This window comes from Teleopsis dalmanni, chromosome 2 (assembly GCF_002237135.1).
Source record: "Teleopsis dalmanni isolate 2A chromosome 2, ASM223713v2, whole genome shotgun sequence".
Lineage (NCBI taxonomy): Eukaryota > Metazoa > Arthropoda > Insecta > Diptera > Diopsidae > Teleopsis > Teleopsis dalmanni.
The window spans coordinates 94,705,588-94,727,729 of NC_051847.1; the positions used below are offsets into that span (position 1 = coordinate 94,705,588).

At 26.2% G+C, this 22,142-nt stretch overlaps 1 protein-coding gene across 7 annotated transcripts in view; it reads left to right on the plus strand.

Moving 5' to 3' along the window:
- LOC119685895 (longitudinals lacking protein, isoforms A/B/D/L-like) overlaps positions 1–21,265 on the plus strand; it is a 96,885-nt gene extending 75,620 nt beyond the window's left edge. For 2 of the 7 annotated variants that reach the window (XM_038100297.1, XM_038100302.1), the window contains exons 2-6: positions 6,625–7,048; positions 7,122–7,533; positions 7,626–8,156; positions 8,754–8,834; positions 20,258–21,265. In XM_038100297.1, coding sequence (XP_037956225.1) covers positions 6,875–7,048; positions 7,122–7,533; positions 7,626–8,156; positions 8,754–8,834; positions 20,258–21,225 — 2,166 coding nt within the window. In that variant the 5' untranslated portion in view covers positions 6,625–6,874 and the 3' untranslated portion in view covers positions 21,226–21,265. Of the gene's footprint in view, positions 72–216; positions 398–1,208; positions 1,490–6,624; positions 7,049–7,121; positions 7,534–7,625; positions 8,157–8,753; positions 8,835–20,257 lie in introns of those variants that run through there. The other 5 variants (XM_038100299.1, XM_038100300.1, XM_038100301.1 and 2 more) reach the window with 5 other exon arrangements.
- Positions 21,266–22,142: the final 877 nt, after the last annotated feature.

Here is a 22,142-nt window from a genome sequence, read left to right on the forward strand (position 1 = left end):
AAACTCTCAGGAAAACGTGTCGGTCACACGGACAGCAAGTAAATAATTGTTTGTTAGTTTTTTTTTTAAATGTATGTATAGTAGTAATATTTGTTATTGAATTAAATATAAACAAGTGCAACTTATTATTTAAATAGTAGATATAAGAAAATATCCACAAAGTTTTGTGAAATTTATAAAAAATCAAGTTAATTAAACAGAAAAATAAAAAAATCTTAAGAATTTTGTGCATAAACAAAAAGTGAGACAAAAATGTTAAAATTTGTGATTTGATATCTGCTTTTACTGAAACACAAAAAATCTGGTTTTGATTGGCAAGCGTGTTTGGTTTTTGTTTTGGATATTCCATGCATTCGCAGAAATACGTACCAACTATAGAATTTCCTTGAATACGTAGGTAGGTAGTTAGAGTTGAGTGTTTGTAAAATTTTCTTTTAATTTTTTTTTTTTGTGATAAAAATATATTGAACGCGTAAATGGTAAAACTATAAATTCTAACATATTCAATAACAATAAACTAACAATTTATTGAGTCTAAATTTGCAAAGTATTTGTTATAAATCATTGATAAGTTTTCTTGGAATTGTGGAAACCTTTAAAGCGATAAAAAAAATTTAACTCAGGGTTTGTTTTTGTATTAGTTCAGTTATAAATAAATGTTTCGTTAGTATTTTCTAATCAAATTAAATTGTGTTAAAATGAAAATCTTTACTTTTCATATGCTCAGCAAATTTAATTTCTGTTACTTCAAAATACTCATATTCGTAATAAAATCATGCAATAACCTGATTGCAGGCAGCCAGCCCTACTTGAAACTTCTAAATTGCACATCTTTGCAGTAAACGGTAAAATTCGTGCCGACGCTGCTACTGCATAGTTTACCTTGAAATTATACAAAGCAGAGAAACACACACAATCTCAAACAAAACAAAAAAGCAGCAACGGTAAATTTAATTATACCTACATAATTTTTCTCTCGTTTTGTTACTTTTTTATGTATTTTCTCATGCTCTCAATCTGTCCTTTTATATGTGTATATTCTTTCCTTTTCTCTCATATGTTTAACCCATATCTATATTGCTCAAACTTCAATGCAATGCTAAACATATACATACACTCCAATAAATTCGGACATATTTTCGAACACGAAATGAAATCGCTTCCAAATAGAAGTAGAAGCTCTATTCGTCGAAAGTTTTCTTCAGTTAAGCAACGTCGTGCAACATCATCGATAGCGTAGGGAGTTATTGCTCCGTGTTGTTGGGTTTTTGTGCAAAAAAAAAATTTTTTTTTTTTTTAATTCAAAGTTGATAAATTGTATAATTAAACATAATGATTGCTTTGCTTTAAAATGTGATATTGGTTTAATGTTTAAGTTTCGTGTACGTTAATATCTTTGGAAATTGATTAAAAGCAAAAAATAAAAAAAAAACACTCTGAATACATTTACTGGGGATCAATTCAAAATGGAGTAATTTTCCGAAAAGTGGTGTGTATACGTTTTTTTAACATAAAGCATATTTAGCTAAGAATGAACAAAAATTTTACTTTTAATGGAAAATTTTAATAATTAATTTAACTTTAATAGTGGATTTCCCTTATTTAAAATGATTAATTCGTATTAGTGAAATAAATTTCAATCAATAGTTGTGTTACATAAGTACTTTTGGGCATGTTTTATTAGCGTCAGTTTCTGCCTAACTTTCCATAATAGAAAATAAATTTTTGATTAAATTTATAAAATTCTTAACAGAAATAATGTTAATTTTCTTTAAAAATGATTTAAATTGAATATTTTTCGACATAAAGTGTTGCGGCCATTTTGATTTTTCCTGCAAAGTATTTTTTTTTTACTTTTTTGTTTTTTTATTTTTATTAATTTTGAAAAAGTGTGAAATTTGAACAGTTTTCTTTTTTCAACGATCAATAAGACGGCGGTGGAACAACGACGTTGGTGACGAATATAAACGAAGTCTAACTTTCGTCCGAAGTCGTTTTTTCTTCATATTTTCGTGATGTTTTAGTGTGCGTATGTGTATGTAAAATACGTACAGTTTTCGACTTGGGGAAAAAGAGGAAAAACATTTTCCAAATATGAGTGACATCAAGTCCAAATTAGTACATATATTATTAGTGTAATTATGTTTTCAATGTATTAAATTGTATAGATTTAAACGGTTTCTCTTAGTATAAACTTAAATATTTGCGACGTATATATATGTTTTTGCATATTTTTATATTCGCCATTTAATGAGATACTTTATTATTCGTAAGTGGAAAAGTTTTAGGGGTTGATGTATAACTTTGTGGTTAGATAAAAAAAAAAATTTCTGAAATACCAAAGATCTTTGCTGGCACTATTATTATGGTCTTTTTTTTTTGTTGTTTTATTTTTATTGCTCTGCGACATACTTTCTTCTCCAGTTTCGGTTTCTTGATGTTTTTGTACGAAACTTTATATGCGATTTTGAGCATATGGTTTTTTGGTATGTGTTTCCCTCTCAATTTGCGATGTGCTAAGTGTTGTAAGTGTATTTTGCTTGTGTAACAAATACATTCAAACATTGCAGGGCATTTAAACATAATTTAAGATTTTTTTTTTGTCTTCTATAAATTTACTTTCCGAAACTTTATTTACTTTTCCGTGATTTTTCTCTGTATGCATATGTATCATATATATGTGTGTTTGTATGTATGCATTTATCTTATACTGTAGAAAATATATTTTCTTGCTTAATTTTTATTCATTCTACTATTTGTTCTCTCATAAACATACACAAACATAATTTGATGAATTTCATCATAAATGCAATGTTGTCACGTTTCTCAAAATACTTAAATATGTGCAGAATGTTTAAAGAGCATATTACACTTAAAAAAAGTTTTTAGTTTAATTAAACCCAATCATTAACATCCTAACTTCTATTAAAAGTTTCTTTTGTTTACATTTGCACACGTGCGTAAAAGCTTTAGTAATTATTTTTTTTATTATCTATTTTGTATAACATTAGTTTTTGTTTAGTGTGTTTTTTTTATTCTGATCACAATAAAAATTTTTCAGTACTATGAAAAAAAATACAAAACATACAAATTAAATAAAAACATTGTCTTAATAATGTGTTTATTATTTACACAATTTTAAACAGTTTTTTAAAATCGTTTTAGAACTAATTATTGGAATTTTCTAATAATCTTTTATTTTATAGTTTTATATTTTTATTATTTTTAAAAATTATATCTTATTTGCTTTTCCCCAATGCAAAAACAATGTTAATAAATCGACATCGTTTTGCTGCTTTACATTGTATTATATATTACAATGTCAGATTTTTGCACTATATGAAGTTAGTAACAAAAATTCATTTTGTTCATATAATAGATATATCTATAAATGCTGCTAAGTTTAATATTTTTAGGTATAAATAATAATTCTGCTTATTTAACAATCTTCTTGTTAGAGGGGCGGGTCACCTTAAATTGTTTTGAAACAGGTGGTTCAGTATAGTGCATTTGGAATTAAGAATGGACTGATAACAATTTATATGCACTTCTGTATGATGACTTATTCAGTAAATTCCGTAAAACTAAATGTCAAGGTGAATCCCTTTTAAATTATTTCATTAATTCATTATATGAAAAATTCTCTTGCTATTGGTGTTATTCAATGAAGAAACGTGTATCTGGTCAGCGACAAACATTTACTAAGAATAATGTAGTTTGTTACTACAAGGTCGTTAAAATATAAATTTATTGAGATAACCTCACCTTTAAGGGTTTTCTTTTTTCAATTAGCAATTAAAAAATTAGTTAATAAAAAGAAAAAAAATTTATTTCGTTGATATATCAATTGCTTTACATATTACTTCTCACCCCTTCTATCATAATAAAGATAAAGACTAAAGACTGAAGACTTTGATAAATTAAGTTTTAGAAAAGTAACTTTAAATTTCATTGTAAATTTTGCGTCGTAATATTCACAATTTTATGAGCACGACAGGCAGTCAGCCACATGTACAAGTTAGCCAGCCTCTGTGTGTTAGTGTCGATTGGATACGTTGTACAAACATTTTTATGCCCGTTAAAATATGTTTATATATGTATTACGGTTGTTTTCACTTTTATATAAGCACAAAAACAAATCTGACTGAATTGTTGTGAAGTTCTTTCATCATTTATAGAGTATGCAGCAGCAGCAGCACAGCAATGCTCTGGCTAGCATATATCGTTTTAAGATTTTATTAAAAATATTTTTGGGTACTTTTTTTTATTTACTCCCCCTCTGCTGCTGCTGCTCCCTCCTACGTATGCAAAACAGTAGGAGGGGAATTCTTAAATATTTTTGTAACATGTATATTTTTGGAGTTTCTCTACAAAAACCCATGTTAGTTGATTTTTCTTTGCAAAATTAAAAACCTGTTTTTACTTGTTGTTGTTCACCACTCTTCCCTTGAACGGTGTGAGTAGTAGGTAATTACTGAAAAAAAATATTTTCCTCGAAAAACAAGTTTTGAAAATCTTAAGAACAAATAAAGGAAGATCCGTCCGCCATTATTATTGAGAGGGTTTTATTTTGTCACGTACCAGTTTCTACATTTTTTTTCGACACATTAATAAGTACAATTACTTAATAATAATTTGTTGAATAAGTATTTATGTGTAAATAAATTTATTTTAAAAATCAAAGCTACAAGAAAGTCTGTAATCTCTAATTATTTGAATAATTAATCCTAAATTTTTATTTACAAAATTTCTGTATTTTCTTAATTATATATTCTTACTGATATTTGGTTAGTACTTTAATATAAAAAATGTTTATTAGTAAGAAATGTAATATTAAATATACTATATTAAAAAATATAATCGTTAATTACTATTTCATTTAAAATGTATGTGAAAATATTAAACTAATTATTGAGCGAAAAATAAGCTACACTAAAACTTTAAAGTATTAAATTGAGTCTCAGAAAATTTGCAAAAAATTTTCGTTTTTAGAAAATTTTGTTGGTACTGTACTTTTTCAAAATAAACGAAAGGATCCCTTTTTACATTTATATATACATATATATTTTATTTTTTTTGTTACCAAACATGCGCATATATCGCAAAATGATCCTTTTTGTTGCTAAGTCAGAGCTTACATTGCTTTGCTACTTACCCTTAATTTATGAAAAGGGGGAGATTACTGTATGTATAACGAAGTGTGAGGAAATAAAAATGTGTATACTATGAAATAAATGGTTGTGCTCAACTCAACAACCATTTTATTTAATTTTTGTTTTCCTTGCTTTAACGCATGCGTCAGTCTACCTAATGTCAATGTTTGGTGCAAAAACTTCCCTAACTCTACTCTAAAGATGGCGATGATGATCCCCATTTCAAAATAAACAAATGCTAAAATATTGTTTGTTGACATAAAACAGAATATTTAACAAATAAAGAGGAGAAAGAATGCTGCTGCATAAGTTGAGCATTTGTGAAAATTTGCTGAAATATATTTTAAATTCTACACGAAACTATAAAACAAAATTTTGTCTACATGTTAACATTCAATTTTCTCCATATTAATGTCTAATATATTTTAAATGTTTAACATGAAAAAGGGGTTACAATTTGGTAAAAGTAGAATTTTAATGCTTTTCATATTATTATTCTTCTGCTGCTTTAAATTTGTTCACTTAAGCTTTTTTGTTGTATTCACATGTTCCTATCCCACTATATTGTTGTTATGATAGTGTCGTTGTATTTTAGGTTACTTTAAATTTTTTTTTTCTCTATACTCGAATTTTTCTCTGTATAGATTTTGCACTGTTTTCTTGTTTTCCTTTTTATATTCGTTTTCCCCTGTTCTGTGTTGTGTTTCGAGCGACCCTAATATCGTTGCTGGTGCTGCCTGCCTGCCTGTCAGTCAGTATATCTTTCTTTTTCTCTCTTTTGACTGTTTGTAATATTTTGGTTTTGTTACTTGTGTGTGGGTTATAAATGCTGTCTTCAGTGTTTTAGATCATCTGCGAGTGAGAGGTTATAATTTGTTGATAGTGGTGCGCGCGCGGTACTTTAAACATTAGATTCCGGCTTAGGTATGATAAATGTAGAAAAATTTTGTTTTAATTAAAATTTTTTTTTTTTTTGTGGTATATGTCCTAAATATGAAAAGTGGTATTTCTTCATCTTAATTGTTTATATTGAAAAGTGTACTTTTTCTATTTAGTTATTTGTGATTGTTTATTGAGTTAAAATAATGTGGTTGAATTATATGCGATCATTTTTGCTTTTGTTTAATCAAAATGACAATTTATTTTACTTACTATTAATTCGCTAAAAATATAAATAATATATAAAATATTATTTCTTTGTGTAGATGAAGTTATTTTTTTTTTTGTTCATAAATAGCATATTGAGCTGACCTTACCCTTACCTGAGCGTAGAAGTCATACAAATTGCAGATAATTTATTTTAAATGCAAAAAAATCTTGGTTTAAAAATATTTTCAAAAAATTATCTACTATTTTAATAATGAATCAATAATTGAACTCTGCATAAAACGTTTATATTTATAACTATATATATTTTTATTCTACTATATTTGATAGTTATTAATTGTTTAATTTTTTTTTCTCATTTTAGGCAACATTGTTACTTGATAATACCAAATAATAAATTAAGAAACTCAACTGATGTATCACTTTAACTAAACAAAGAACTTGTCATTTCCCATTCTACACTATCCTTATTTTGCTTAGAAGAGCACCCACTGAATTTTGATACAAGCAGTAACAAGAAAGAAACAACATTAAGCTTGGACTCCCGCTAAAACATTGAAGACGTGTTATAACGTCTTGTATAAGAGAAAGGTTGACGTTATCATTCGTCCAAAATGGATGACGATCAGCAGTTTTGTTTGCGATGGAACAACCATCAGAGCACTCTGATCAGTGTCTTTGACAATCTTTTGACAAGTCAGACACTTGTGGATTGTACAATCGCTGCTGAAGGAAAATTTCTTAAAGCACACAAAGTTGTTTTATCAGCATGTAGTCCATATTTTGCAGTAAGTATTAAATATATAATAAACAAATAACATCTATGTATATATTTAATTAATCATTATGAATTTTTTTTAGACCTTACTTCAACAACAATATGATAAACATCCTATTCTAATTTTGAAAGATGTTAAGTATCAGGAGTTGACCGCAATGATGGACTATATGTATCGTGGCGAAGTAAATATTTCGCAAGATCAATTAGCGGCTTTATTAAAAGCTGCTGAGTCATTGCAAATTAAAGGTTTATCCGATAATCGCACTGGTGCACCGAAGCCTGAACATCATCGGGGTTTAAACATACCTGGTAGTGTCGGTGGTGGTTCAAGCAAATTAAGTTCTGGTTATACATTAGAACAAACCAAACGTGCACGTGTTGGACAATCAGGTATGGATTCACAAGATTTGTCTGCATCACGTGAAGGTTCTTCTAGTCCATCAAGACGTCGACGAAAAGTTCGGCGCAGGAGCATTGAAAATGCCATGACTGGTATGTATATTATATAAAAATATCAATTTTACTTAAATGACTAAATAATGTTAATATGAATGTTAACTAATATTTATTTATTTCATTTGCAGATATTCATGACAACTCAAACTCCTCTCAAATGCAATCTAATCAATCCGCATTACTTCAGCAGCCTGCAAACTTAGCTGGTGCTGGCGCTATAACAGCAGCTGCCGCACAAATTCCGACATCATCAACAGCATTATCGACAGGAACGAGTGTAGGTGCTACAGGAGCAACCTCAGGTCAAGGTTCAACTCAGCAACCGATGACCACTAGCGTTACCAAAAAGACTGAAAGCGTTAAAGGAACAAGCGATGCCATGAAAACCGAAAATGTACAAACCAGCAATATAGTTGGTGTTGATGAACAGGAAATTGAAAATCTTAAAGGCGATAAACAAAATCATAAGCAAAAAATGACTCCGAGTGTTGCCACTGGAAAGGATACAAGTGATTTAGTTATTGAACCTAAGAGCGAATATGATGATGATGGTAATGATGAAACTGTTGAGGATTTGACATTGGATGATGAAGAAATGGGTATGGATGATTTAGATCATAATGCTGGTACAAGTCAAGGAGGAGAAGGATCTAGTCAAGGTAAATAATTGCATTTTATATAGTAAAATTTTTAAGTCACTATAAAAAATTACCCAAACATTCTAGAAAAAGTCTTAAAATTAAATATAAAATTTGTTGTAGTTGTAATTTATTGTTTCAACTTTTCTATTTAAAACAAGTCTCTTTCGTTATATTTTACATTACAACAAAATTGAATTTATTGTTTTAATGACGAGCTTAATTTGTTAATTGTTTAAATAATGCACAATTTTTAAATAATAAAAAAAATATATTTTGTTTTCACTAATTTTCGACTGTAGTCTATCAGTACAGTACCTTGATTATATTATAATCTATCAGTATTCTGAAGAGAAGACCATAGAATGTAATCGAAATATTAGTGAACATAAAATATAATTTTAACAAATAATTTAAAAAGTTATACACTTGAACAATTAATCAATGATTTTTCAAAAATGTAAATAAATAAAATGTAATTTAAATTATTTAAGCCTTGTGTATAATATAAAATGCCACAAGTAAATTGTAGTTTAATGACTTGAAATTTTATTTAATACTTATTTCTAAGGATATATGCTCATTTCAAAATTTTTAAACATGCGTTTCATCTTTTAGGCTACGCACCCTGGCAACATGATAGATCTCAGGATGAATTGTTACTGACAACACAAGATGCACAGCAACGGGACCCACAAGGTAAGTTCTAAATACGAAACATTCAAAGAAGAAGAACAAAGGCTCCGAGCACGACAAATAAAATATATAGTTAGTTACAGATATCAGGACTTTTTTTTAATAAGATCTGTAATTTTGAACAACGTTAGAATTAATATACTTGAAGATTAACATAGTTAAGTTAGCCAGAAACTTATATAAAAAATTTACTAAAGAAGTAAATATTTTTCATTTAACGCATTATAAAAATTTAATAGTTTAAAAAATCGCCTTAATATTTACAATATATTGCTAAATAGAATATCTGAAAGAAGTTTATATGTCGTGCTCAAAAAGCTTTACATAATTAGTATCTTATGTTATTAAAGAAGAGAATTTATTTAAACTACAAGAAAAAAAACAAGCAAACATATATTTAAACAAGAAAAGACAAGCTGTGCTTTTATTTATAAAATCTAAAATTATTTTCAAAATTAGTTGTTTTTGTGTTAATATTATTATGTAGATTTTTGTAAAATATTTTTTGTTGTGTTTAAAATAAAAAAAACTTACTTGTCTTTTCTTCTTTGAAATAATAAGAATAAAAATAATGTATTTAACTTTTAATATTATTTGTGCAAGTTGAAAGTAATATTTATTTATTACTATTTTTGTTACAATATTTTAACAACATATTTATGTATGTACATTGATTATTTTCTAATTTGGTGTTTGTGTAGCATTTTGTTATATATTATTTAACATATTGATTTCTTCTATAATAATTTATTAACTCTACTATATAAATTAAAGCGAATCTAATTTTTGTGCTGATTTGGTTTTTCTTAACACTGCTTCCTACTAGACAATAAATAAATAAATAAATTAGATATATTAAATTGTTCATCACATACACACACATATATATTACACATGCCATTCACATTATTGAATTTTTGTATTTTACTGCTGATTCTCATCATAATATCTAAAATCATAAATTTCGTTTGTATATATATATTTACTTGCCTATATTTTTTTACTTTTCATTTACACAAAAAAAAAAAAAACTAAAAATTAAAAATTAAAAACAAACAAAATCGGTCTACGATATTAGAGACATCAATTCATATTAAAAATAATTAAATTCTAAATATTTTGAAAATTATAGTTTATTATATATAGTTAGGCATTTTTCATATATATTTTTTAAATCTGTTGTTATTAAACAAAATAGGGTTTTTTTTTCACAATTAAATTGTTAAAGCAACAGAACAGTATTGTTCCCATTCTTGTTGCTCCATAGATTTATTAGAGAGTCTCAAGACATTTGCTATGTGTAAAATTTTTAAAGCTTAAAGTGTTGTGTGTTGAAATTGTTCCATAAAATATTATTAAAGAAAATATGTATAATATGCCTAAAATATATTATATTGATATATATTGATATAAAATATATTATTACATTAGTCAAAAAGTTTTTGTTTTAGATAGTAATATGTAATAATACTCATTTAGAGAAAAACAATAAACACACACACACCACCACCTTTAATTTGTTAGTAAAAGCGTGAATAATGCAGTAAATCAAATCGTTAATTAATTTCTGTAGGCATATTTTTGTTTGTTGTATATATTGTATTTTTTTTATGTACATTATAAAACTATGATTTTGAAATAATTATGTACTTTTTTTTTTCTTATATATTGTACATTTAGTACATTTTGATTTTAGCATATAATTTTGTAAAATTTGTTTGTTAAAAAATACGCATGCATTATATTTTTCAGCAATTTTTAATTTTATAAGATTTGTTTTAGTATAATTTTAAAATTTTTCATTTATTTTAAATACTATTTGGCTTTTATTTGGTTGACGGGACTAAGAACTTATTTTATACATTCAAAAATTTGTAAACAAGTTTTTATTTCTATGATTATACACCGGTTAGGTATTATTACAGTAGCTTTTTGTGCTAAACATTGAGCTCTGCTGTCAATTTATAAGAAATCGTTTGCGTTTCGGTTTAGATTTTTTTTATATTAATTATATATTCGATATATATTCGATGATAATAATACGGATTTTCGGTTCTCCGGTTTTTCGGTTAAAAGTAATACAATTTTTAAACTACATATTCATAAGATGTTGTAGTATTTTGTAATTAATGTGAAAGTGAAAAAAGAAGAAGAAAAAAAAAAAAAAAGAATAAAAAGAAGAAGAAAAATGTCTAGAAATAATTTTGCTTCTTGGTTGGTGCTTGCTGAATTGTATCCTGTTAGCCGTGATCAAATCCTGTTATTGATGTGGTAGTAAATAAGTAACTGTTGCTTTCAAAGGGTAACAGTGAGGTACGAAGAATGTTTACTACCATAAGCAGAAGAGGATGCAATAACTGGATTAATTAGCAGCAATAATTATAATACTTACTATTTAATTATATGGTAAGTGTTTCAACAAATACAGGTAAGTATACTTTATTCGACAGTATCGGTTGAATGAAGTGCGAATAAAATAATTTTTGATTTTGAATTCTTTTAAATTTAATTTTAATGAATTCTTTTCAATTTTTTTTTTTTTTTGTGTCCTTTTAATATACTACCCAAAATTTCCTTATCCTTTTAAAACACATTCCTCCTAATACACAACTCATTAATATATTGTTAATAACTAAATTATAGCATATCATACATATTTTGCTATGAAATTAGTTTTCAGGTTATTGATCAATTTATATATACATATATAATAAATCAAAATTAACCACACGGGTAAGCTTAAATAAAGGTCCTCTTTCACAAAAGTAAGTTATGGTTTCACATATAAAAATGCTGTGTATGCTGCAGTATTAGCATACTTTAATGATGATGATTATAACATGAACGACCATCTTACAATTAGTCGGTGTTGTTAAATGAAAATCAAACTTTAGTGGGAAGATAATATTCATATACTACTACGTTTAGGGGAACTATCTGTGATTTAAATGGCTTTTTAGTCGGCCACAACGCGCAATGCATTCAAATTAATATTATTGCACTAATGACTAAAAACTATGGCCACTTTGGGTGGTAGTTGTGGAATGACAGAGGTATGTTTTTAAATTGTAAGTAACTTATTTTAAATATGTATTAATTTTTTTTTTTAAATTAAAAAAAAACCTTATGTCAAAAGGTGGAAATTCCAACGTTACTGTGGGATGTATGGTTTTATATTGCAAAACAAAAAAAAATAAAATAAAAATAAAGCTATAAAGAAATCAAAGGTAAATTAGATTAATTTTTATTAAATTTAAATAATTTTAATTAAAACTAATTTAATTACTTTAAATACATAGGATTACACATAAGTTAATATATTGGTTAATTTCAAATACTTATCTAAGTTTATGTGAGTAAAAAAGAAGAACGGATTTTTATAATAGGGTATTATCACAAATTATAACTATTAGAAATTAGAACACCTAATTATTAGAATATTTCGGAAATTTGAAATAGCCGAAAAACAAAGTGGTTCTAATATGTGAGCTTCTACTTGCTCTATTGTTACTATTTTTATCATATTGGATTCTTTACTCAAAGAGTTTGCAACAACAGTTTCAGCAGAATTAATTTTTTTTTCTTTTATAATCTTTTTTTCGCTAATACTCTAGCAATAGTGCGTTTTTCTAATTTTTATTGGTTAGTTGGTTTTAGTAGCGATAGATCTTCCTTTTCTCTTCATGTAATAGCACATCCGGTCTTGAAAATCGAATTTTTAAAACCAGTCTATGTAGATTTATGTTTGAAGATCTAAGTTTAAAGTTTTATGTTTGAAGATCTATGTTCATAAAATAATGAGTTCGCTTTTTAATGCCTTTCAATGCCTAACTAAGAGCTCACCGCGTTGCGTGCTGTGCGGGGCTTTAGGCTTTATCAGATTCCGCTTCAGCCGCTCATATTTGTTGTGTTCTTCGAACATAATTTATTTAGCTATGCAATTTTATTTTGAAATTTCTGCGGTTTTTTGTTTTTGTAAATCACTCTCAATGCTGTTATCTGTTAAGGTAGTTAAATACTACCTTGATTGATATTTTCAATTATAGAATTTTCATAAATTGTGTAGTAACCTTCTCAGGAAATTAGTCCGTGTCACAACCAAACTTGGTTGACATGATTAAATTTAATCAAATGTCCATTTATTTAATAATTATTTTTGTATGATTTATTTTTTTTTATAAGCTGTGACGATTAAATTATTTAAACATAATTCCGCCTGTGATGAATCTAACTAATAACGTTTGCCTTTTAAAAAACATTTAGTAATTATAAGAAAAGTTCAAGGCCGTTATTTACTTGTTCAAGCATTTCTACAAAAATGAATTGTATTCCATTTAAAAATTTTATATAAAGATTTTTTTTTTGGTTTTTTGAATCTAAAAATATTCGTTTATACCTGTGACCGGTTTATATAAAGCATATATCCAATATACGTACAAGAAACTAGACAATACAACTTTCATTGCATATCTGTCTATAATTTTGAAAATGTCGCTAAAAAGTAAGCGGAGGGAGTTTTGCCTCATGACTAGGCTACTACTGCACAATTCTAACTGTATAAATGTTGAAAAACTCAACATTTTGTGTTAAATTTTTGATTAACCAGTTTACTACCATTTATTTTTGATATAAGATTAGTTTTTTTTTTTTTTTTTAAATTGAAAATAAATTAACTGGAGCTGGAGTATTAAATATGTGAGGAATATTTGTACTTAGTTATAGGAAGACCCTGACCCAATTTAAATATGTACTTTTCGTTCAGATAATAGTTTTAGATATCTTCATTTATATCCAAGCTAATATAAATTTTTGAAATTGACTGTTATATATAGATGTCATATATATATATATGAAACAAACATACAAATTTTTAAATCTATAGACAAAAAGTAGATAAAATAAATAAAAAGTAAAACATTCAGTTTTATAGTTTTCTTAAAACTTATATGAATCGTTATTGTTATCTGATATTAAACGGAAAAATAAGAGTTGAAAGAAATTAAAATATTTTGAATTAATGTGTAAATTAATTGAAATCTAAACCTACCAGCAAATACTTAACGAAATTGTTGTTACTTTCATCTAAAATTGTTGAAACTAAATTAATAATTGATTTCATTCTCAAAGTTACAATTATTATTTCTCTCTTGGAAAAAAATCCATTATCTGATTAGTAGTTTTAATTAAGAATACATATGATCTTACCCTGGCAGGACCAAAACGCTATTCTTAACAAAACTCAACAACTTATGCCTTAATATGTTTTTGCTACGTTTTACTTTTTCCTAGAAATATTGTTTTAAACAAAAAAAAAACAGATTTCAAGGCGCTATATATTATTTACAATTATGGAAAAATATGTCTAGATTTTTACACTCTGAAAATACATAGAATATTACACCACATGTATATTGTCATTTAGTAAAAAGGCTTTTAGAAAAGATTTCTTTATAATTTTATTGTAGCTTTTCCTTATTTTTAGAATATAAATTCTTTAGACATCAATGTATTATATATATAGAGAGAACATCGTTTTTCGAGAGACGAGGAGAGATTTATTTATGAACGTACCTTTTACATATAACTTAAATTTGTTTTAAATCTCTAATATTTTCATGTAACAATTTATACGAAAAACTTTTTAGCAGATTATTTATCTGGTATTGTTATTGAAAATGCCAACTTTTTCCTTAAACCTCCTAACAAACAATATTAATAATTGGTTTATTATAAAGACTAGAACTCCATTAATTTTTCGTTGTTTATGTATATATATATTACATATCTGATTATAAAGTCTGATTACATATAAATATAGAATTAATATTCGAATGTAAAATTGTTTGTTTTACATACTATATTTTTAAATATTCGACTTTTTTTTTTTTGTTTTTTAATTGAGTACAGAAGACTGAATAATATCTAACTTTTAACAATTTTAACTAATTTTTTCAAGAAAAAAATAATTTAAAACAATTATAATATGTAGAGAAACTTCAAAAGTACCAAATCAATACACGTAGTCCATTATTCGATACCAAATGTAGTCCTTATTCGATACCAAATGTAGTCCTTATTCGATACCAAATATCGTCATGGAATTATGCTATCAGTTGTGAGCAAGTTTCATAGGTCAAGTAAGCAAACTATATAAAATCGAGTTTGACAGCTGATCTTGACACAGTACTTTCCTAATATAACGATTCTATAAGAACTTGCAGATTTTGTAAAATATAACCTTTATTTCTGGATATCACATAATTTAAAATAATATAGTTTTTTTTTTGAGTCCGCTTTTATTGTTTGATATCAATTTTTTTAGTGAAAATTCTGCTTTTATTGTTTGATATCAATTTTTCTAGTGAAAATTCGCACGATTAAAAAATAGGCGATTTGAAAATTCAAATTCTAGCATATTTATGCTATATGTTTTTAGTGATGCATTTATAAGCAAATTTAACATATGTTGGTTGACTGGTATATTTGAAATACTTATAATTATAACAAATTATATAATATAAATTATCACATATATCTATATATATAATAATATCCAGAAAGTAACTTCAACAAATGATTATATGCACAAATATAATTTATATAACTTTTAAGGCAGATCTCCGATAGTCTAAATATCTTGCATTTCGGATTCTCTCATAATACGGACAAATAGTCTGCATTATATACTTAATCGATTACTGGTTCGCGAATCCGCATCAGTGCATATTATGAACATGTATAAATATAAATATATTAATGTAAATATAAATATATAAATATATTAATGTAAATATATTAATATAAATATATAGATACATAAATACATGTAGATATAAAAAAAATAATGTGTAATATTATATAATATAAAAATATAAATAAATATATATAAATTTAAATAAATATATAAATATAAATAAATATATAAATATATATAAATATATATATAAATAAATATATATATATATATAAATAAATACATATAATATTAATAAATATATATATGTAAATAAATATTATTTATATGTATATAAATATATATAAAGAAATAAATATATATACAGTCAAACTTCCATAACTTTATCTTCTATAATTCGAATTTTCTATAACTCGGACTAAAAAGAGTGCAACAGGGTTTTATAGAACAAATTACATATAATTCTGCTTCCATAATTTGAACTTCTGTAATTCGAATTTCCCCATAACTCGAATAAAAATATTAGGGAGGGGTATTCACACTCTCTTGCAAGGAGCATGAAATGTAAGAATGCTATACAAAAACTGCAAGACTCGAGAACACATCTGTTGCAGAATTGCATCATCAAAATGGATCATTGAGCAAAGAAAAATAAAAGTATAACAATACCACGAATAAGTGAAATACAAAAATGTATAAATATTTTAATTGAAAATAGTGCTTTTAATATTCTGAGTGAAGGTTTTATTCTGCTTCCTCCTGCAGAAATTCTATTATTTGGAGCACTTTCCGCTCCCTACACTTCTTGTGCGGATGCAACCTATTCCTTTTAGTTGCTAGTGCTCTGTATTCCATTTTTATCTGAAAATAATCAGAAAAATTTTAAAAAATGAGAAGCAACAAATGTCAAATTAACTGTTTTCTGCCATTTTTGCTTTGTTGCAAGTAAATATACATAGGTTTTAGTATACGAAGATTGCAAGCAATTGCACGGAACTGTGTGCATTCTCGTAAAATCTGTGCATTTCGTGCAACTTGCAAAGAGTTTGCAATAGAGAGTGAATATCCCTATTGTCACGTGCCAAATTGGAATATGTGAAACTGCAATCCATTTTGGTGTTAGTTGATGTCCCTTTTTCCAAACCAATGAAATTGTATATCAGTCTTCCAAGAATGAAGAAAAACGCTCCTTCAAAATTTTAATTTTTTATTTGCAAACGAAATATAATCATTTTTATAAATTGTTTATTACGAACATAATAATACGTTAATATAAAAAATAAATCTATAAGTACAATATATAATAATACACTTCTTATGTTTTCAAGAATATTTACAACTACACTAAACTATCCATTTTCCATTAGCTTTACAAAGCCATACGAATTTTGAAAATAGTACAGACACTCAACTATAACTATTACCAATTAAAGGAATGTCCAGTTTAAAGGACGACTAATTATATTCCATATAAAGAATTATGTATTTCAAAACTTGACGAATACTGCAGGAAAAAAACGAATATTTGTTTTTAAAATAACAACTAAATTTCTGAAACAGTTAATGCAATGCTTCTATATAATGAACCGAAGAAAATAATATTCCTTCTATTAAAATCTCGATTTTACAGGAGGAAGAAGCTTAAAAATTCTATTGATAGAATCAAAAATACATATACAAAAATACAAAATACATTTAATTTTTTTTTTTTTTTTTTTTTAAATAACGATAGAAAAATAATATTGTATTTCTTTGTTTAAACTTTTGTGTGTGCAAATATATACATATTTTAATAATAAAATATACATAGTTATAATTATTAAATAAGTAAACGAAAGCTTGATTTATTCAGTAATAGAAAGAATGGAACCGGACACCACCGTATTTCATTTAATATAGAAATAATGAATAAGAATATTTATTGTTCGTTTAATATTTTCTTCATTTAAACATTTTCGTCAAATAAAAAAAATTTGACAAACTTAGCACAATGGGATGTATTATATATATCACGTGTTTAGTAATATTTTTAATACAATAAGCTATAATTAATAGCAATAATATATTAGTGTTGGTATGTAAAATAATAATTATTGTATGTATATATAATATATGTTCAGGACGAAGGACCCAGTAGTCTAGTTTCTTATATTCTTAGCTAACTTTAAAATTAATTTTAATGTTAACTTACAAATAAATAAATAATTATAATAAATATAAAATAATGTATATTTTATATAATGTATGTTTATATATATATACATATATATAAGATAATATATATGAATTAATATAATATAATAATATATTTACAATATAATATACAATATAGGTATATTAAATAATATATACACAATATATATACAATATAGTATAATAAATATTATATATACAAATAATAATACAATATAGGTATAATAAATTATTATATTATAAATAATAATACAATATAGGTATAATAAAATAATATATATACAATATAATAATACAATATAGGTATAATAAAATAATATATATACAATACAATAATACAATATAGGTATAATAAAATAATATATATACAATATAATAATACAATATAGGTATAATAAAATAATATATATACAATATAATAAAATATGTATAATAAAATATATATAATAATATGTATAGACATAAAATATACAATAAATATTTCCACAAGTATGATACTTGAATAATGATTTATATATGTGTACATATAAATAATAATGTGCATATAAGAACATTTATTTTATTAATTTATATTGCATTAGTATTTTATATAATGAAGTTAACGTTCTAATGGATGTTTTGCAAAACCTAACTTTGGTTTTAATTTAAATATCCGCATTAATAATAAAAGTGTAGCCCATTTAATTAATAGTTTGTATCGGATTATGTTGCAATGTCACCCAGCATTGCTTCTCTCTTCAACAAAACTTAAATAAAGATAAATAAAGAAATAAATGTAATTAATATTTAGTAATACCAAATAGAAGTAATATTCAGTGATACGAAATCAAAAATACGATAATTTTATATAGAAGTTTTCTGTAGGAAATTTATTCTTTAACCAATATAAGTATTGATTTGCTGCGTTTATTCGTTTCTTATTATTCTTCATTTTCTTTTAACTGAAATGTTTTTAGTTGAACATAAGAGAACAGAGAACAACAATGGAAATACAAAAACTGTGTACAAAAATAAAACAAATTTGCAACAGCAACGATGTTGTTTTGTATATCAAAATTTGTTGACATATAACTTACCACAACTTTTCGTTTGGCACGGTATTAAGGCTTTAATCAAAATCATATCGGAATTTTCACATTTAAAAGTAAATATTTATATATCTCGCATTTGCATACTAAAATCTCTAGAAATAATAATAGAACAACACAGTAGTAGCTATGAAATTTTTTTTTTTTTTTTACTAGTTATATTGGTGTTTGAGCATTAGATTTTTTTTATTGTTTAGATTTAGAATTTAACTCTTGTTCGACAACGTCTAAAATTGTGTACAGTGGCCTCTCGGTATTAAGAAACGCCTTTTATTATTTCGAATGCATTTCATATGCAATATTTGTTATTTAGAGAGAAATTTACTGATTTGTTTGTAATGTTATATCGGGTATTTATTAAACCTGGAGTTTGTTGTATGTCAAATAATGTCAATTTCCCAGCGATATGTTGTATTGCATATAAGTGTCTCGTTGTATCTGTGTTCTTTTATATTCCGTAATTTTTATATTTACTTGCTGAAAGAGTTGGCAACTATAATTATCATTACGATTTGAAGTATATTATGTTCGTATGTAAGGTCAGCGGAATTTATGTTTTATGTAGTCGTCTTCATAATATTTAGAACATTATTATTTATTAATTATTTTAAATGAACAAAAGTATTGTACAAATTTGAAGAACAATATATATATATTTTATGGTTAAATAGTTTAGGGCCATCATATGAGTTAGTGATATCTTAAGAATGAATATAACTACAAACTACAGTAACACGGAATTTTGAATAATTTTTTTTTTTGTTTTTGGGAGAAAGATGTCGAGATTCTTTGCGCACATGTTACCGCAAAATGAACAAAAATTAAAAATTTGTTTGCATATTGAAATTTTTGTGCTAATTTATTAAGCTCGAATATAAGTCCCGAATATACCAAATCATACCGATGTTTGCAGAAGACAAGAAAATAATTAAATTTATTTTATATTTGCATTTGTTTTTGCCTGTTTAAGATTTGTTTGTTTTTTTATTTTACAACAAAATTTACAAATTATTAACAAGACGTAATTATTTATGAAATATCAAAAATAATAATAATAAATTTTAACTATTAAAAAATATCTTTAAATATCAAAAATCTAACAAAATCAGAGTAACAAAGAATAACCAAAAATATTTTAATGCATATTTGAATGAACTTTATTTGCAAATAATTTGGCATGTCCTCAAAAACGCAAGCAAGCAAGCACTCATCACTAAACTACAAACATATCTAAAAAATTAAAAAAAAATATATACTTTACACATACACTACATTTTCTTTTGCTAATTTTTACATAAGAAAAAAAAATTAGAATACATTTCCTTTGTTTTCTTTTATGTGATTAAATGAAAAATAAAATGTTTAATTCCGTATACAAAACAAAATTAAGTCCTTTTAAGATCTAAAGTAAAAAATCAAACAAATTAAAATATACCAAAAACAAATTTCAGGCTATCTACCAATCTCTTCCAATATTTTCATTGCAAACGACAACACAATGTCCTCTTGCCCAAACACCTCTGCAATTACAGCTACCAACAGCAATATGGCCATAACCAATTTAGTCACTACTCCAAGCACAACAATTGATTACACAAACTCCAATCATACCAGCACGACCACTTCCACAATGAATCATCATCATCGTCACCATCTACATCAGCAACTTAGTTTCGATAATTGTATGCTTGGCGAAGAGCAATATACATGTCCTCAATGCTTTCGAACATATCGACGGCATGGTACCTTGCGTCGTCATTTGCGCCAAGAGTGTGGCAAAGGAAAAAGTATGGTATGTTCCGTTTGTGGTCATAGGACAAAACGAGCTGATCATTTGCGGCAACATGTGCGCAAAAAGCATCCAGAAATAGCGATGCGTTCACTATTTCGTCGGTCCCCGTCCCAACACCGACTAATGCAAGCCCACCACACAGCTACCACTAGTATTTTACAACAACAATTGCAATTACACGATGCCGTAAGTGCAGCGGTAGCTAATGCCGCTAAGTTAAACATAAAACCTTTAGGAAAAATAACAGGAACAGGAATAGGAATAGGAATACCAGTGGCTAATAATACATCACCAACTTCAACAAAATCTGTTAAAAATATAGGGCGTCGGCGCAGTAGTATTGAATCTGAAGAAGTTGTTGATTTAGATAAAGTTGATGATATTGATGATGATAATGCAGACCACCAACCCACGCAACAACAGTTGGAGCATTGTGTTGGGAGTTCCATAAACTCAAATTACTTTCAGCAGCAATTGCAACAACAAGCTATGCAACAATTGCAAATACAACAACAATATCAACACCAGCAACAGCAGGCTGAAGTGTTGGCGACAACAGAAGTAAATAACGTACTAGTAAGCAATAGTTCCTCATGCGCAGATGATGAGTTTAGTTATAATTGTTGATAACTGATGGAAAGAGAGAAAGCAAAATCTACTATCGCGCATTATTATTTATTGTATTCAATACATTTGCAATATTTTTTTTTATATTTATTATAAAAATATTTTCTATATGTGCTTTTCTGTCACTATTTTTGCAAGTTAATCATTCATTTCACTTGTGTTAAGGAGTAAGAATAGGTTCTGAATAGAATATTGTTTATGTGCATATCATATCCGGGTCATATATGTATTATATATAATTCTTGAAATGTTTTTTAATTTTTATGTCATCTCAACTGTTTTTGTGACATAATTTTGTCTATGCATTTGGCGGTTTTTTTTATCTGCTGTTGGTATATATAGTATGTGTACAGTAGCATGCAAACTGATTTCGATGAATGATATGTTTTGTTAACGGTGTGTCTTCTGGTGTTTATCCTTATTTATTCCAATATCGCTTTAAATTAGAGGGTCTTTCTTGATATCTAGTGGTAGTGTTATGATACGAATATGGTTGGTTCAGCATGGAAACCGATTTCGGTTCACTTTTTCAATTCCTTCAATATCTTAATCCTGTATCTGTCCGTTATCTGATATTAGTATATGCTATCAGTAAAATTGCGTGTTTGATGAAACTTGAACATAATAGGTTATTAGTGCCTGAAATAAAGTGATTGATATGGAGTACATTTCTGACAATTAAAATATGTTATAGAAAGCAAACGACAGAATATTATTTTCTTTGTAGCTATACAATCTTATTGGTTTCTTCCATATACGTTAATATTTGAGTGTTCCCTTTCTTCAATGTTCAGCTATTAGTTCAATTCGATGTGCCATCATTCGAATTTCATGTCTCAATTCTTATTTGAAAATACAAGTATTTAATATTTCTGTTTATTTTTATATGGAAATATTAATAAAACAATGGAAAAAAT